Source organism: Aotus nancymaae, unplaced genomic scaffold (assembly GCF_030222135.1).
Source record: "Aotus nancymaae isolate 86718 unplaced genomic scaffold, 86718_ANA_hifiasm-v0.15.2.pri h1tg000108l, whole genome shotgun sequence".
Taxonomy (NCBI): Eukaryota; Metazoa; Chordata; class Mammalia; order Primates; family Aotidae; genus Aotus; species Aotus nancymaae.
This window is the reverse complement of record NW_026988523.1, coordinates 21,485,224-21,503,569: the sequence shown is the minus strand read 5'-3', so window position 1 is coordinate 21,503,569 and position 18,346 is coordinate 21,485,224. Positions and strand designations below refer to the sequence as shown.

Sequence of the window (18,346 nt, the reverse complement as noted above, 5' to 3'; positions counted from 1 at the left end):
CAGTGTGTGATGTTCCCCTCTCTGTGTCCATGTGTTCTCCTTGTTCACTCCCATGCAGTGTTTGGTTTGTGTTCCTGTTAGATTGCTGAGAATGGTTTCCAGCTAGATCCATGTCCCTGCAAAGGACATGAAGTCATCCTTTTTTATGGCTGCATAGTATTCTGTGGTATATATGTGCCACATTTTCTTTATCCAGTTTATCATTGATGGGCATTTGGGTTGGTTCCAAGTTTTCACTATTGTGAACAGTGTTGCAATAAATATATGTGTGCATCTGTCTTTAGAACAGAATGATTTATAATCCTTTGGGTATAAATGGGATTGCCAGGTCAAATGGCATTTTTGATTCTATATCTGAGGAATTGCCACACTGTCTTCCACAATGGTTGAACTAATTTACACTCCCAACAACCATGTAAAAGCATTCGTATTTCTACATATCCTCTCTAGCATCTGTTGTTTCCTGAATTTTTGGTGATTGCCATTCTAACTGGCATGAGATGGTATCTCATTGTAATTTTGATTTGCATTTCTCTAATGACAGTGATGATGAGCTTTTTTTTAATTGTCTGTTGGTTGTATGAATGTCTTATTTTGCAAAGTGTCTGTTTATATCCTTCACTCACTTTTTAATGGAGATGTTTGCTTTTTTCTTGTAAATTTGTTTAAGTTCTTTGTAGATATGGATATTAGCCCTTTTTCAGATGGATAAACTGCAAAAATTTTCTCCCATTCTATAAGTTGCCTTTTCATTCTGATGATGGTTTATTTTGCTGTGCAGCAGCTCTTTAGTTTAATTAGATCTAATTTGTCTATTTTGGCTTTTGTTGCCATTGCTTTTGGTGTTTTAGACATGAAGTCTTTGCCTATGCCTGTGTCCTGAATGGCATTGCCCAGGTTTTCTTCTAAGGTTTTTATAGTTTTAGGCCTTATATTTAAGTCTTTAATCCATCTTGAGTTCATTTTTGTAGAAGGTGTAAAAAAGGGGTCCAGTTTCAGTTTTCTGCTTATGGTTAGCCAGTTTTCCCAACATCTTTTATTAAATAGGGAATCCTTTCCCCATTGCTTGTTTTGTCATGTTTGTCAAAGATCAGATGGGCATTACTTCTGAGGCCTCTGATCTGTTCCATTGGTCTATATATCTGTTTTGGTACAGTACCATGCTGTTTTGGTTACTGTAGGCTTATAGTATAGTTTGAAGTCAGGTAGTGTGATGCCTCGAGCTTTGTTCTTTTTGCTTAGGATTGTCTTGGCTATGCAGGCTCTTTTTTGGTTCCATATGCAAATTAGGTAGTTTTTGTTCTACTTCTATAAAGAAAGTCAATGGTAGCTTGATGGGGATAGCATTAAATCTATAAATTGCTTTATAGATTTAAAAATGGCAGGATGGCCATTTTCACAATATTGATTCTTCCTAATCATGAGCATGGAATGTTTTTCCATTTGTTTGTGTCCTGTCTTATTTCCTTGAGCAGTGGTTTGTAGTTCTCCTTGAAGAGGTCCTTCACATTCCTTGTTAGTTGTATTCCTAGGTATTTGATTCTCTTTGTAGCAATTGTGAATGGGAGTTTACTCATGATTAGGCTCTCTGCTTGTCTGTTGTTGGTGTATAGGAATGCTTGTGATTTTTGCACATTGATTTTGTATCCTGAGATTTTGCTGAAATTGCAGTTTAAGGAGATTTCGGGCTGAGAAAATGGGGTTTTCTAAATATAAAATCATGTCATCTGCAAATAGAGACAATTTGACTTCCTCTTTTTCTATTTGAATACCTTTTATTTATTTATTTATTTATTGCCTGATTGCGTGGCCCAAACTTCCAATATTAAAATAAGGGGTGCTAAATTTTACTTTGTTGGGTGTGGGAACCAACTATGTGGAAAATCTATCATACAATTCTTTATTTTTGACTGCTGCTTTCACCAAGATTAAACAGGGTTAAAGAAAAGATAGATTACTAAGTATCTTATTTCTTGAAAAAATCTATTTCCTCCCTGTGGAATGCAGTAAAATAGTCAAAAGGTAGGTGGTAGAGGAGAAACGACATGAAGGAGCAAGTAAGAAAATCTCCATGCTATCTCTTTAGTCCCAGGGTACCAGAGCTTTGGCAGTATGCTGAATCATCAATATTCATACATAAGAGCTGAAACTCCAGAAGCTGAAACCCAACAGCTGAAACGCTTTCCTTCCATAATGTATCTGCAGGACATGCAAAGGATTGGAAAAGACAGAGAGCTGGAAAAAGTTCTTGCTTTTCTCAAGTGTTCAAATGATTCTTTCTACAGTGACCTACTTCCGTGAGCTCTATCTTTGCCTTAGGTCTATGCATTTCATTTTTTGTTTTCTTCTTAGGATTTGGAAACATGATTAGAGTTTACAGTGAGAGATGAGTTGGCTCAAGGAATTCATGCTTTGTTTTCAGGGAAGAAAATATAATTTTCATCCAGATAGGATGTATATTTTATATACTTTATATTAGATATACATAAATAAGAACTAAATAAAGAAGCATAAAAAAGGAGAGGGCAGAGAGAGAAGTAACAATGAAAAAAAGAAGAAAGAAAAAGGAAGGAAGGAATAAAGAAGGAAACAATGTGATTGAGAAAAAGGATGAAATGGCAAAAACATGTTGGTAACTGTAAATGATGAATCTGTAGTATTACCATCTGCAATATAAGACTGAATACAGAAATGATTAATCAAGCTATTTTATAAACCAGCAAAAGGAAGCTTTTTCACACATATATTCTATGGTGAGAAAAGGAACGCCAGCAAGAGTAGCAGAGACAGCCATGTATTGATACAATGTTTATGAAGTGCCAAACAGCCTCACATTATTTCACAACACACTGGGTATACTTTTGGGAGAATTTTTAGGGAATTTATCTTAAAAGTATCTGGAGAAATTCAGAAATGAATTCTTAGTCTTTTGTGCTGCTGTATGCTTATGTCTTTATGCTGCTATAAGGGAATACCACAGATTTGGTAATTATAATGAACAGAAATGTACTGGCTCAGGTTTCTGGAGTCTAGAGAGTCGAGATCAAAAGACTGGCATCTGGTGAGGGCCTTTTTGCTGAATCATCTCATGGTGGAATGGCAAAGACAGGGCAAGACAGAGAGCAAAAAGGAGCCAAACTTGGTCGATTATAAGATACCAACTCCCAAGAAAAGGGCATTAATCTGTTCATGAGGGCATTTCTCCAAGGACGCAAACATATTCCATTAGATACTACCTCCCTGTATCACTGCCTTAGTAATCAAGTTTCCAGCACGTGAACTTTGCGGGACATAGTCAAACCATGAATCTAGTAGGTTTAAGAAGATTTCAATCAGTGATTTTCAGTATAAGAAATAATTAAGAGGAGAATGTTTTATGGTTTCCTTAGATTTGATTTATTTTTTTCTTTTCTCTGAGTATATACAAAGCAGTTGCATTTAGAGAAACTGGACAAGAAAGGCTTTTGTATGTTTTTAATTGTGCAAATGTCAAAACATGTGTTGTATTACTTTACTAACTGCTACTTCAGAACTAGGATTTCTGAGGTGTATTAAATGTTCAGTTTAGGGTTTAAATTTCACTTAAAAATACATTTCTTAAAATGTTCCTTTGCCTAATCCACGCATTTTTTTGAATATTCAATAAATATTAAAGGCTTGTTATCTCCTGGCATTCTATTAGGCACAGGTTATATAGCTATGAAAAAAACATACAGGATTTTGACAAATGAGTATTATATGAAATGAGAGAAACAGTGTAAATAAGTAAATACACAGCAATACAAAATCCTACATAGAAAAAGGCACCATGAAAAACAGTAAGTAGATATTTAAAGGATTGAGTACAGCATATATGTTTTGCAGGAAGTCCCAAATGTATTAAATGTGAACAGCAAAATGCACAAGAATACCAAAAATAGAATTGTTGCATATCTACTGTGAAACAGACACTGTACAGTATTCTAAATACATGCATACAGTTTGAGCCTAATTTATTTCTCACAAAATCTCAGCATGGAAGATACTACTATTCCCATTTTTTATATGAGAGACTAACTGCTTGTTATAGAGGCCATGCAACTTTTCCCAGGATCATACATCTAGTATGAGAAAGCAACAAGCTAAAACCAAGGAATTGTGTTACTACAAGGCCATTGCTCTTCCTTCATTATTTTACCTGGTTTTAAACACCAAAGTAGCTTAAATAACATGAGAAAATTGGAAAAGTGAGATTTGAAATTAGAATCATGATTAACCTGGTGAGAAAAAAAGTTAATGACTCAAATCAAACATATTAAACTAACACACTTACCCCTTATTGAAAGAGCTTGTTGATTTTAATGAGATATTTTCAACTATTTTCTTGAGCAGCCTGCAAGAATAAACTCAAGCATGTTTTAATAATATCATCTCTTTGAGTGGGTACTTGTTCTTTCAATGTTGATAAATCCCTAGCATCTGAATACATTGATTGACAATTTAGAGCTGTTTTTCTTTCATTTTTCTTTTACTTTCTATTCATGCTTCTTGCAACACGAGTACTCTATATATGTAAGAGTAAATGAATGAACAATCACTGTATGCTCTAATTCTCCTATAGATAGGATAAAACCACTTACCTTTCTTGTTGGTTATCATCTAAAAACAATAACTGATGTATTTTTATTTACAATCAGCTTCCATGTGCACTAATGAGATAGGATGCAATCTCTTTAGAAGATATCACATATTTAGAAATGCATTGCAGTTCAGATCAAGTATATCTCTAATCTTGTTTTGTGCAGTGATAAATGGAATACACACACTTGTGTGTGTGCGTGTGCGTGTGTGTATGTGTGTATTATATATTCCAATCATGAGCTCTGTGAATCTTTTATTTCATTTAAATTACTGCCTGGAGATGACCTGAAGAAATGAGAGTGAAGATTTCTGAACTAAGGTTTACTGCAGTACACAACATGTCTTTGTATTTATGTAGATTCGTTTTGTTTTGTATTTCTAGAACCTCAACCTACTGGCTCACTCGCATCCAGTCTTTTCTCTACTGCAATGAGAACGGCCTGCTGGGCAGCTTTTCAGAAGAGACGCACTCGTGCACATGTCCGAACGACCAGGTGGTCTGCACCGCGTTCCTGCCCTGCACGGTGGGAGACGCCTCTGCTTGCCTGACATGCGCTCCAGACAACCGCACCCGTTGCGGCACCTGCAACACGGGCTACATGCTCAGCCAGGGCCTCTGCAAGCCTGAAGTCGCCGAGTCTACCGATCACTATATCGGCTTTGAAACTGACCTGCAAGATCTCGAGATGAAATACCTGCTGCAGAAGATGGACAGACGAATAGAAGTCCATGCCATTTTTATCAGCAATGACATGCGCCTCAATAGCTGGTTTGATCCTTCCTGGCGTAAGCGGATGCTCCTCACCTTGAAGAGTAATAAGTACAAGTCAAGTCTGGTCCATATGATTTTGGGTCTCTCTTTACAGATTTGCTTAACTAAAAACAGCACCTTGGAGCCAGTGTTGGCTGTTTACATCAATCCCTTCGGAGGCAGCCACTCTGAGAGCTGGTTTATGCCTGTAAATGAAAACAGCTTTCCTGACTGGGAGCGGACTAAGTTGGACCTCCCCTTGCAGTGTTATAACTGGACATTAACTCTGGGGAACAAATGGAAGACATTTTTTGAGACAGTACACATCTACCTGCGGAGTCGCATCAAGTCCAATGGCCCCAATGGCAATGAGAGCATTTACTACGAACCTCTGGAGTTTATTGACCCTTCCCGGAACCTGGGCTATATGAAAATCAATAACATTCAAGTGTTTGGCTACAGCATGCACTTTGACCCTGAAGCAATTCGGGACCTGATTTTGCAGCTGGACTACCCCTATACTCAGGGATCCCAGGACTCAGCACTTTTGCAACTACTAGAGATCAGAGACCGTGTAAATAAACTCTCCCCACCTGGTCAGCGTCGTCTAGATCTTTTCTCTTGCTTGCTTCGTCATAGACTCAAGCTGTCTACTAGTGAGGTGGTGAGGATCCAATCTGCTCTGCAGGCGTTTAATGCCAAATTGCCAAACACAATGGATTATGACACAACCAAATTATGTAGTTAACCATAAATGTCAAGCACAACCCAAAATCTTGAAGGAGTTTTTACAGTGCTTTTGTGGAACAGTTTATGTTTGGAAGAGTAAATTTAAATTGTCTTTTCAATATCTGTCTTATATCAGTCAATAACATTGGATGGCAATTTACACACATGAACTTGCTGACAATGAATATATTATACTGCAGTTTTGGTTTATGAATGAAATAAATACTGACACCAGTCTAGAAGACATTCTACTTTTTACAATAAATTTCATTTGTAATTTTATATGTTCCGTGGCAATGCTTTTGTGCATTACATCCTCTAGAGGGAACATAAAATGATACCAATAAAATTTTGTAGCTGAACAGTTATTAAAAAGAAGTGCTGTGGGATTCCTTTTTTCCATGAAATGAGTTCTATTTTGATACAGCTTGTTAGAACCTGGGGAAAATTCACCAAGATTTTTAATGGAAACATTTGAAGGTCTCTTTCAATTATCTTTATGGAAAACCCAACTAGATAGAACACTTATTCAGTTTTTTTTTTATGATTAACGGAGCAACGGCAGTAGTATGTTTATTACCTGTATTTAGGAAACCAGTACTAGAGACACGATTATAATTCAAATACACAGATAAACCAGTTCTCAAACATCAGAACGTTTCAGCAAACATACAGAAGAATCGGTGTGATAATAAGGCATATCATGGATAAAGCAAACCCTTCATTTCCTTAGCAACTTGCTCGCTTTCTCCTTCCCTTTCTACATTCTAGGAACCAGTAATCAGCACACTCAGCACAATCATTTTAATTTCAAGTCCTGAAAACCTAGTTATTCCAGCACTTTACCAGTGACAATAAAATAACATTTCTAGAGCTCACAAATTGTAAGGTAATGGTATAAAATAAATGTTCAAATACCTTGTTCAAGTGTAAATAGATTTGTTTCTCTCTCTCAGAGAAACTCATATTACTAAAAATATTTTGAGGAGAAAATTATTTCAGTATGAAACCAATTTTAGTTCAAAATTTTGGTTTGAAAATTGAGTTCCCATTTACCCATGAAATATTAGATATATTATTAATTGTTTTTTCCTATAAACTTGAATTTCATTTGTGTTTAGCTATATGACCATATCTGTAAAATGTGGGTTTTTTTGCTATTTACCACTCAGATCTTTTCTAGATAGCTTATAAAATCTTACTACTTAACCAAATGCATTGTCCAGGCCAGGCCAGCTTTCCTGTTGAAGTCAGGAAGGCATTTCTCAGGGCACAGAGAAAGGACCCCATGACATGGACTGGAAAAAAAAAAAAAAACAGAACAAAACACTATAATACAGCCATTCTGGATTCTTGGGCTGTTTTAATTCCTAAGCATTTAAGAGCAAAAGACAGTTCAGACAGAAAATAATCAATCCATCATAAGCTAAGTGTTGTTCTTCCAGCTAACACATACGTTACTGAATTTCTTACTTCAGTTAGCTGATTTTTTAAAAATTTACTTTCTGTTATTGTAAGTCATTCAACAGAAAATGTATATTATTATTAAACACCATCTTTCTGGTATCATAGCAAATACTCATTTCATTTAATTCTAACAACAGCACTAGGTTATAAATTATTATTCTTATTTTATTGGTGAAAATAACAAAGGTTCATAGTGGCATGTCAAGCTCCCCAAGATCACAAACTAAGTTGAAAGATCAAGATTCCAATATAGACTTCTGTGGAAGAAATTTGTCCTCTTTTTATTGCACCATTGAGCATTAAATGAACCATCGTGTTTCTGTATATAATTTCATTTCATGCAAGGCTTATGGTGAAACAGGAATAACCTAAGAAATTGAGGTCTAAATCAGCTAACATTATATGACACATGCATGTGCTCACATTACATTTAAAAACTTACATGAAACCGGCATTGATCATCCACAATTAGTCATCCACAGGGTGCCCAAGCTTTCAAAATAGACCATATGTTTCAAAAGACACATACTATGAAAGTCAAAGCTGCCTCCAGGACCTTTTCTAGAGGAGTCTTGAAGGTCCAGCTGTCCAGAGCCTTTGACACCATCTGAGCAACATGCACAATTACCATGGAGTCTGAATAACAATAATCTCATTGTGCTACTTCTTTTATTGCACAGCTCACCTATTCCTGGCCGCCATGTGAGAGAGAAGACCTATGACCACAGGTAAGAAAGTGCATAACTGGGGTCTTATCCTGGGATGACTCAGGCCTGGCAAGTGTTGGCACAAAGGTCCTGTTGAATAAGATAAAATTATCTTAGCTCCAACTCTTTCAGTGCTCTGTCAATGAGTATTTTATATCTCTGAGTCAAGGTTTCTCCTGAAATGAGAGAAGTAACATCAAGACTTTTTTTTGGAATGTTGTGTCTAAAATAACATGAATACAATCTATGTAAACATACTAAGCAAACTCTACATGGATATATAGATTTAGAGGGTAAATGATTAACACACAAACATATTTTTATGTTTCCATTTCTCAAATATTACCACTTATTAAGAAATGTTCAATTAGCAATAGACTATATTAATAATCTAAGTTAATACAACATGAGTTACCAACGTATGAGAAAAATGTGGCTCAAAAATATTTCATTTTTCCTGAATTGGCCTATATACAACCATTTTTGCTGTTGTCTTAGGAATTCAGGTATTTTTAATAAAAATAACTTTATTGTCAAAACCTTATTGAAAACAGGATGTTTGACTTCATTTAGATTCTTGATATCCCTAAATTCATGTCTCTAAATTTATCTTGAACTTAGTAAATTGAATAGAACTTGAAATTCTGAAAATCAAATACTTATTGGGAATACATTTCCTCTAGGAACATCTCTTACTGCATCAACTGTTTTGATGACCATCACAGTGTGACTTGACTTACAATCTCTAGAATCTCAAGTTGATTTTTAGCAAGGTGAATCCATTTCTGAATGTTCACTCTCTGCTCAAAAAAATAAAAATGCAGAAATAGCTGATGGTGGTAGATGCATTTCAGCAATGCAAGATGAATCATTTTCTCCCTTTCTCTCTCTCTCTCTCTCTCTCTCTCTCTCTCTCTCTCTCTCTCGGTCTATCTCTCTGTCTCTCTTTGTCTCTCTCCCCCTCAACCCACCCCGCCTCCATCACTGCTGCTGCCACCTTTGTGGTTATTCAGAAAACGTGAAGAAATTGCGTGGAAGGAACCAGGACCATGGACTGTTCTATAATCCTACACAGACCTTCTTTTGTTCTCTTCATCATGCACATTGAAAAGCTCTTCCTCTTGAAGAGATATAAAATATATTCATTTGAATAAAACATCCCATTTGAAACAACTTAGGAGCAAAATAAGACCATATATATTTGCTAAAGTGGAAGTAATAGAATATAGGAATTAAACTGGAATGAAAGTGAAAAGTTTTGGAAACCAAATAGAAAAGACAACTTTTATTTAATAAACTTGGTATCAAATTTTAAGAGGCTACCTGTAGGTTTTCCAAATCAATGTGACAAGCGAAAAGGACATATTGAGTAAACTAAACCATACTATAATAACAGTATCACTCTGCGTTGGTGCCTGGACCACTTTAAAAGAATAATTATTTAGCAAAATTGAGTTTTCCTTCTAGTCATAAGTATAATACTTATCATTTGAGTCACTTATGCTAATCTTGTAGTATCCATGGAAAGTATAGTCCAATCAGTTGAATTTTTAGAACTTGAGAGTTCATACTTTGTCATTCCCGTTTACTATACCCTCTATTTATGCTATTGCTATTGACATTCTTTCTTTCCTCCTCCTATGAGATCAGATTTATAATTTTATCTCTAGTCTTTCCTAGTCTAATAATTTCAAGAGCTATAATTCAACCACTCAATAATAATTCCAATATTTGATAAGTGCATCTTAGTTAGCAGGACATTTTTACAAACATCTCAATTTCTTCTACATGAAGGCAACATAAGCTACTTTAATGAACTAAAAATATCTGATAAATTAGAATATCCATGTCAAATTATTTGATATTTAGGGCATGGCAGCCAAGTACATAAATTAGCACATATAAATGAAATTTGAAGTGAAGCAAAAATCTTACTCTTGAAATTCTACTGTGGCTGGCAATCATATTAACCAATTAATGACTGAACTATGATTTTATGCTACAATGACAGAATATGGCTATCACATAATAACTATAGTACATAATATGTGAATAATTAAACACCTATGCAATACTCATGAGTAAGGCACCATTCTGAGGGCATAGTAAATATGCAAATTTCCAGGTAAGAGTAATCTTATTACAGGTTTCTGACTTGTCACTTCCTCCACCCAGCATTATTATGGACATAAAACACTCCTGAAAAGGACTTCAAAAGTGCAAGAATGAATAAGTATGGGGAAAAATGAGGTCCGTATAAAATACTTGTAGCAATAATAGAAAGCTGCATAACACTCAATAAGACTCAAAACATCAATAATACTTAAAAAATGTACTTACTACAGAAAATGGAAATTAATTTTATTATTTTACACAAAAATATTTAAAATGTATCTCTTATATTTGTGGTTTTGAAATATAGTTTTGTTTGTATTTTATGGTAATGAGCTGTTTTAAATATATATATATTTATTTTAAATCATTAAAATCAGAAAAAATGACAGGATGAATATTCATTTAAGTACATTATATACTAGATATTTTGGAGATTTAGGATAATAAGCAGAAAACTTATTAAAAATAAGTATAATAAATGTTTAAAATGCTTATAAATAAACCACCACCAATAAATTTCTAATAGAAACAAGGATAGCTCTCAATTTTGGTAGAATAAAAAAAAATTAGATTCTTATTTTAATACAATTGAACATTTCTTGCATAATAAGTTGGAAAAGTCTAAAGTAGAAGAATAAACCATAAAGTAGATGAATATATAAATCAGGTAAATATAAGAAATACACTTAACAAAATTATGTAAGAGTATAAAACTATATTGACAGTTTTGGAAGTATGCATTATGTTGTTAGAATAATATACCAATACTGTAAAAGATATCACTTCTATGCTGTTCATTTTTAAGTTTACTCTCCAGTAAAGATCTTAATCAAATTTTTTATAATTATAAATCTAATATAATTATTTTAAAATGTGTTTGGAAAAACAAATGGTTGTGAACAAATAAACCAATTAGAAAATATCAAATAGCAGAAACTTCCATCAACAGATATTAAAATCTATATAAAATAATAATTTAAAATTCAGAAATATAGTGAGGACATTTAAAAATAGCATTAGATGATACAATTGTCATTTTAAATGGTTAAAGGGAATATAGTTTCTCTAGGTTGGGTTTGATTTTCTGTTTGGAAAGGGGGATTCAAAAATAAGATTTAAGTCCTAAAACAAAAGAAAGGAAAAAATTAAACTCTAGTGGCTTATAGTGTTAACACCATCAACAAATAATCATATGAGTGCAACAAGGTTAAAACGTTCACATTTTAACATACTAGTGTTAAAAGATTAAAAGATTATTCTCTCAGAAAGAGCTGTTGAACAGAAATATAATTCAAGCCATATATGTAATCTCAAATTTTCTTGTAGCTACTTTTTGTTAAAAGTGAAAGAAAAACCAGAAGAAATACTTTAACATATTTTAATTAAACCAATATATTTAAGATATAATTTCACATGTAATCAGTATGAAATATTATCAGTGGGATCATTATAGATATATTTTGTACCAAGTCTTGGAAATCTGGTGTGTATTTTACATTTATCCCCATCTCAATCTGGCCGTTTTTTAAGGGCTCAGTAGTCACGTGCGGCCTGTGGCTACTTGCTGCAAGTGCAGCTGCATTGTGTGACTTTCTCACTCTTCCCGTTTCTCCTGAGCAGTCCCACCTATGAGGAAACTTTTTCTAGATGAGAGACTGTCCTGCCATCTCGATTCAACTTCATTATCTGCATTTTATGTTTTTGTTTACATATTTTCATTATGTTTGTTATCTACTTACATATATTAAAGTTCCTCCTAATGTCCTACACAGTGATTAAAACCTATCGACTCCTTGGTTAGCAAGACTGGAATTTTTCTCTTTTTCCATCATTATCTTACCCACACATCCTCCGTTATCCCAAGGCTCAATTTCTGCTTTATTTTTGAGTTCTGATGTTCTCTTTTGCTTTCTTCCTTGTTAGCTTTGCTTAAAAGGGGAGTTGTTATCTAGTCTGTCAATTTTATGTGTTTATTAGGGAGCTTTTACATTTTTTTCAAGTTACTGAGGTTGTTGTGCTGATGAAAATCTAAAATATATATTTTTCCTCTAATTCCCCTTGACACCTTTCCAATCCATGCTTCACCCAGTCACCAGAGTGAACACTGACAATACAAACCTTTTAAATATAAATCTGTTATATATTTTTCAATAGAATAGGTATCTAGCTTGTTAGTTGGCATGTAATTCTTTTCATAAACAGTCCTTGGCTATTTCTCTATCCTTCTCTTCAATTGTATTTATTTCACTGCAAACTAAATCTAACTACACAAAAGGCTTTTAGTGCAGAAATGGAAGACTCTTATGTCTCCAGACCTTTTTCTTGCATAGCATCCTGCCTTCTGCCTGCAGCGCTCTTGTATCTCACACCCTTGCCTTCCATTTATGATGATGAAGATGAGGATGATGATAATAATTCATGAGTCAGATAAAAATTACAGCACATTTGAATATATTATTCATCTTTCCATTGACAAAGTTTAACATTGCCTTTACACTCCAATTGCAACAATGTTAAAACGTTAGTGAAGACCTTTTGATAGTCTGCTGTGCTTAATTTCTTACCTAAGTATCTCTATTAGACTTTAAGTCCACAGAGGGCAGAACTGTACATAATTATATGCTTTCTTTAAGCCTTTAATATGTAGTTATTGGAAAGCCTGAAATCAGTGGTCCCTGTATCCTCTACACTTTATAAGTCCAACAAATATTGGTTCCTTGAAGGTATGGTATAAAAAATGGGACTCTGAATTTAAAGATTCAATAAAAATAGCTCCTCTGTGTAAATGTCTTAGCCTTGTGCATAATTTATTTTAAAGCAAGGTTAAAATCAATATAGCTAAGAGCCAATGCTATAAAATTTGTTATATTCTTTTTTTCTAAATTAAAACAGCATCATTGGATCATTTAAATAGCACTTGTCCATATTCTTCCGTCATTATAACAACAGCATATGGCTGATTCCACTGCCAGGCCACAGCATCATTCACCTAACATGCTTCATTTTAATAGGAAAGGAAGATGATTCAAAAATATACCTCAAATACAGATTTAGATAAGTTTTCCTTAAGGAGCTGTCCATATCATCCTACACAAAAAGGATGGAAAATGAGCAACTCGCTCAAGACATTCATTTTATTGATTTTCATACAACATAGATAATACTTCTAATGTTGCAAACAAAATATTTTAAGTGAAACCACAATTACCTAAACAGTTATTCTATTATTAAGTGTTGTGTTATAAATCACTTGAAAGTGGCAGGTATTTGCTATTTTCTGCAGTATACAATCCTCCTTTACTTGGGGTTAATAAGATAAAGTAGTATCAAGAATTTATAAAACACGGTAGCAAATTTTACATTTTAAATAAAATTTACCCTTTTTAAATCACTTTCTGTATTTTATTTTCAGATTCTCCAATTATTACTATAATTTATTTTTATTTTTATTTTTTTGGGATGGCGTCTCCTTCTGTCACCCAGGCTGGAGTGCAGTGGCAAGGTCTCGGCTCACTGCAACCTCCGCCTCCTGGGTTCAAGCAATCTCCCTGCCTCAGAGTCCCACTAATCTGCTCCAGGGAGCCGTAGCTTTCATACCTGAAGACATCACCCAGGGAACTGAGTCCCTACCCACAGCCTCTGCTTCCAAGTTCCCCAGCTCTGGCCTGGTGACCCCTCCGCCAACAGTCCTAACATTTGCCAAGTCTTCCTGGGCCTGACAGGAGAGCCTGCAGGAGTGCAAGCAAGCACTATATGAATATGCAAGAAGGAGAGAGACGAGCCCAGGAGGCTGACTGAACTCAAAGGAACAAGATGGCACCCAGAGCCGCAGGATGGAGACTGGGGGCAGCCCTCACCCAACTCACAACAGGCTGGATGGGTGGGTGGGTTGTAGAAAGGGAAAGATGGGGCTCCCCCAATATCACATTAAATTCATGGTTTTCATTCAAAACAAACAAACAAACAAACAAAAACTCCTGACCTCAGTTGATCCACCCACCTTGGGTTCCTGAAGTGCCCGGCCAGATTCTCTAACATTTATATGATGATTATACATAGCTTTAATAAGTATAAAAGTATATCTTTCTTAAAAATGTTTAAACATTAAGAGTAATACAAATATTATACTCAAATCATTTAAATGCAGAAGATTGTAGTTATAAATTATGTGAAATAAATTACAATATTTAGAAAGTGTTTTATTACTTATGGGGAAGAGGTGGAAACGTGTAAAATGTGTTATCTTAGTTATGTTTGTGAAAACTCTATAATCTTGACACTAGTTTATGATATTGTCTTGTTTCCCTTGGACAGAGAATTCTAGTAAATTATAACAAAATTTATAAAATACATATAAATTATATAATGTCTATTATGTAATACTTAACTTTTTTTGTCACCCCCAACTTTCCAGAATATTTCAGTCTATAATTTTCTATACTAAATTCACAAATAGTTTAATAGATGGTACTCTTTTATAGATATTTTCTCATCAATTTATATTATTTTCTTTTGAACCTGCAAAATCTAGGTAATATTTCTTAATCATTCTGTTACAACATACCTGTACTAACATGATGAATGCTGTATAGTGTTGTTTAAAGTTGGAGTTAAGATAGTTAAAAATCTATCTTATAACCTCAAGAAAATGCACATATATATATACATATCTTTTTTTTTGAGACAGAGTTTCACTCTTCTTGCCCAGGGTGGAGTGCAATGGTGCGATCTTGCCTCACTGCAACCTCTGCCCTGCGGGTTCAAGCGATTCTCCTGCTTCAGCCTCCCAAGTGGCTGGGATTACAGGCATGCACCACCACACCCAGCTAATTCTGTATTTTGAGTAGAGAACAGGGTTTCTCCATGTTGTTCAGGTTGGTCTCGAACTCCAGACCTCAGGTAATCCGCCTGCCTCAGCCTCCCAATAAAATATATATTTTAAAGTAGTATATGCTAAAACAGATATGCTAAAAAAAAAAAAAAGATGAATGGGATGGTAAAAATTCTCGATTAAAAGTAGAAAAGGCAAAAACGAAAAATAGAGAGTAAGTATAATAAAAACAATTAGAAAACTAGTAGATATTAATCTATGTAATTCAACAATCAATTTAAATGTAAATGGTCTAAATACAACAGATCAGATTATCATAATCAACAAAAAAGATTTAACTATATATTTTCTAAAAGAAGCCCACTTATATAAAAATTCAACTTAAAAGTAAAGGAATAGAAAAATATGTTATATACTAATGTCAGTCAAAAGAAGGCTGAAGTAGCTATATTCAATGATGAAGAAACAGGCTTCAGACCAAGAAAATGTTCAGAGATAAAGATAAACATTACATAATGAAAAAAGGGACGATTCTCCAAGAAGACATAGCAAACTTTTACAAACTAACAACAGAGTATCAAAACATATAAGGCAAAAGTTTATGTAATTGAAAAGGAAACAATCTACTACTGTAGTTTGAGGTTTCAACACCTCTCCTGAAGTAAACAGAACAAGCAGGGAGAAAATCAGTAAAAACACAGCTGAACCTTGCACAACTGCCAATCAGCTTGATCCTATTGAAATTTATAGAATATTGCATTCAACATAGGCAGAATATACATTTTTGTCATAATTAGACTGCAGCTGTATGTTGTTTTGGAGAAGACCACATAGACCCATTTCATTATGTTATATTAAGGGTATTTACGATCAGCATAAATTATTAAGGTTTTTCGTTGATCACCTGACTGATGTAGTCTTCGTCTGGGGTCTACACTAAAAGCTCACTCTTTTTTCTCCCTTTCCATACTCTACCATTTCAAACAAAGTCACTGTTCATACCCCACACTCAGTGATTAGAAGTTATGTTCTATCGCTGGCTGACTTTGTATTATTTCCTATCCCAGTCATTCTGCCTTAGAGAACCAGGTATTTCTCTAAGAATCTTTTTTTTTTTTTTTTTTTTCACTTTTTTTGTGAGATGGTGTTAACCAAGATCTAGACAGTGGATGTGCTCATTGCTACAGGATTGTCATTGCATCTAGACTCTGTTAGCTAACAGAGCAAGTACACAAAGTTAATGTAAAAAAACCATTACTCTCATGTGTACTAGTAGAATGAAGGACAGTAAATAACAGCTAAGGAAATCTGAATAAAGTATAGAGTTTAGTTAATTTGATGTATTAATATTTATTAATTGTAACAAAGATACTAATTTAATTTAATGCATTAAATTTAAGAAATTAACAACATGGAAATGGAGTGGAGTATATAGAAACTCTGTCCTATATTTATAAATTTTTCTGTAAATCTAAATTATTCTAAATAAAAGCAGTTTAAGAAATGATAATCCCGGGGATGTTCAGAGTATTGCTAGAAATTCCATAAGTAAAAATCATTTTAAACATGATTTTAAAATCTTTAATAATATATTTTGGGAAGTATTGTTACAATACTTATATATCCCCTCAAAGTAATCTTTTCTTTTTTCCTAGGTACAAAGCTTCTCAGCTAGATTATATTTTCTTTTCTCATTTGTAAGTAGTTGACTATATGTCTAAATCCTCACCAACAAAATGTTAGTAGAAAACAACTACTTCTATTTCACTTAAAAGAAAACTTGACCTGGACACACTCTCACTTTTCTTCTTGCTGGTGGATGGCCATGAAAGGAACAACCTTAAAAATCATGTTTCGAGGATGGCAGAGTCCCTAACTACTCCTGACATGACTAATTTGAGTGGATTCCAAATATATATCCTGCACATTACTTAAGACAGAAATAAATGTATCTCCCGTTTGAGTCATTACAATTAAAGTCTCCTTTTATTTTTGTTCAGACTTCACTCTAATATAATAATGCCTTCTATGCATTACTTTTCCTCTAATGTATCCTCCAATTAAACATCTAAGTACTCTAATGTATTTTCATAGTAATGAGCAAAAAAATTACAATTTACAAATTACTCTAATGCTTTATTTATTCAGTAATTTATCAGGGACTAAATAGTTTTCTATAAGGATATTTTTCAGAAACGCAAGCTTTGTACACTTTTTATGCCTTCAAACTCTTTTACGTAATTCTTTGATGCAGCTTCTCCTAAATTCCTTATACAAGTATACTAAGTAATCAAAATGACCATCAGTTACTTTATGCAGTAGTAATAACAAACAGCAGTGTTTATTTTGACACAAGTTTGTTTTGCTTTATACCAAATGACTCTATATTGCTAAAATGTTTGTGATTATGTTAATTTCACCAGGAATAATCTATTATTTGGGAACCTAGAATCACATGTAATTGTCCTAACACTATTTTTAGAAAACATATTACTCTTAGTTAAGGTGGTTACGGTAAAAAGGTATGATGCCAAAATATTTCCAAGTTGACTACTTTTACCAGGAGTAACTAGATACATTCTCCAGTAATCAGAATGTGAGATTTTGTACCTCTGTATCATAGTCTGACCAAACATTATTTATGTCTCCATAGGCATGCTACTTATCTTCTCTTATCTGTTGTGAACCTGGAAATTTTGAAATTATTTTCTAATCTTTGGAAATAGTTATCTAATGATAAATTGTACTAGATTGGGCCAATCTCATTTCCTAATATCATTTTGATGATATATGTCTACCTAAAATTAAAAGATTTGGACCGGGCGTGGTGGCTCACGCCTGTAATCCTAGCACTTTGAGAGGCCGAGGCGCGTGGATCACGAGGTCAAGAGATCGAAATCATCCTGGCCAACATGGTGAAACCCCTTCTCTACTAAAAAATACAAAAATTAGCTGGGCGTGGTGGCACGCGTCTGTAGTCCCAGCTACTTGGGAGGCTGAGGCTGGAGAACTGCTTGAATCCTGGAGGCGGAGGTTGCAGTGAGCCGAGGTCGGGCCACTACACTCCAGCCTGGTGCCTGGTGACAGAGCAAGACTGTGTCTCAAAAAAATTTTTTTTTGTTTGGT

At 34.2% G+C, this 18,346-nt stretch overlaps 1 protein-coding gene across 4 annotated transcripts in view; it reads left to right on the top strand.

Annotated features, from left to right (window-relative positions):
* Positions 1 to 6,478, top strand: part of BRINP3 (BMP/retinoic acid inducible neural specific 3) — a 523,484-nt gene extending 517,006 nt beyond the window's left edge. For 3 of the 4 annotated variants that reach the window (XM_064370415.1, XM_012444699.2, XM_012444700.2), the window contains one exon: positions 5,003 to 6,467. In XM_064370415.1, the coding sequence (XP_064226485.1) occupies positions 5,003 to 6,119 (1,117 nt within the window). In that variant the 3' untranslated portion in view covers positions 6,120 to 6,467. Of the gene's footprint in view, positions 1 to 5,002 lie in introns of all 4 variants that reach the window. The other variant, XM_012444698.2, reaches the window with a different exon arrangement.
* Positions 6,479 to 18,346: the final 11,868 nt, after the last annotated feature.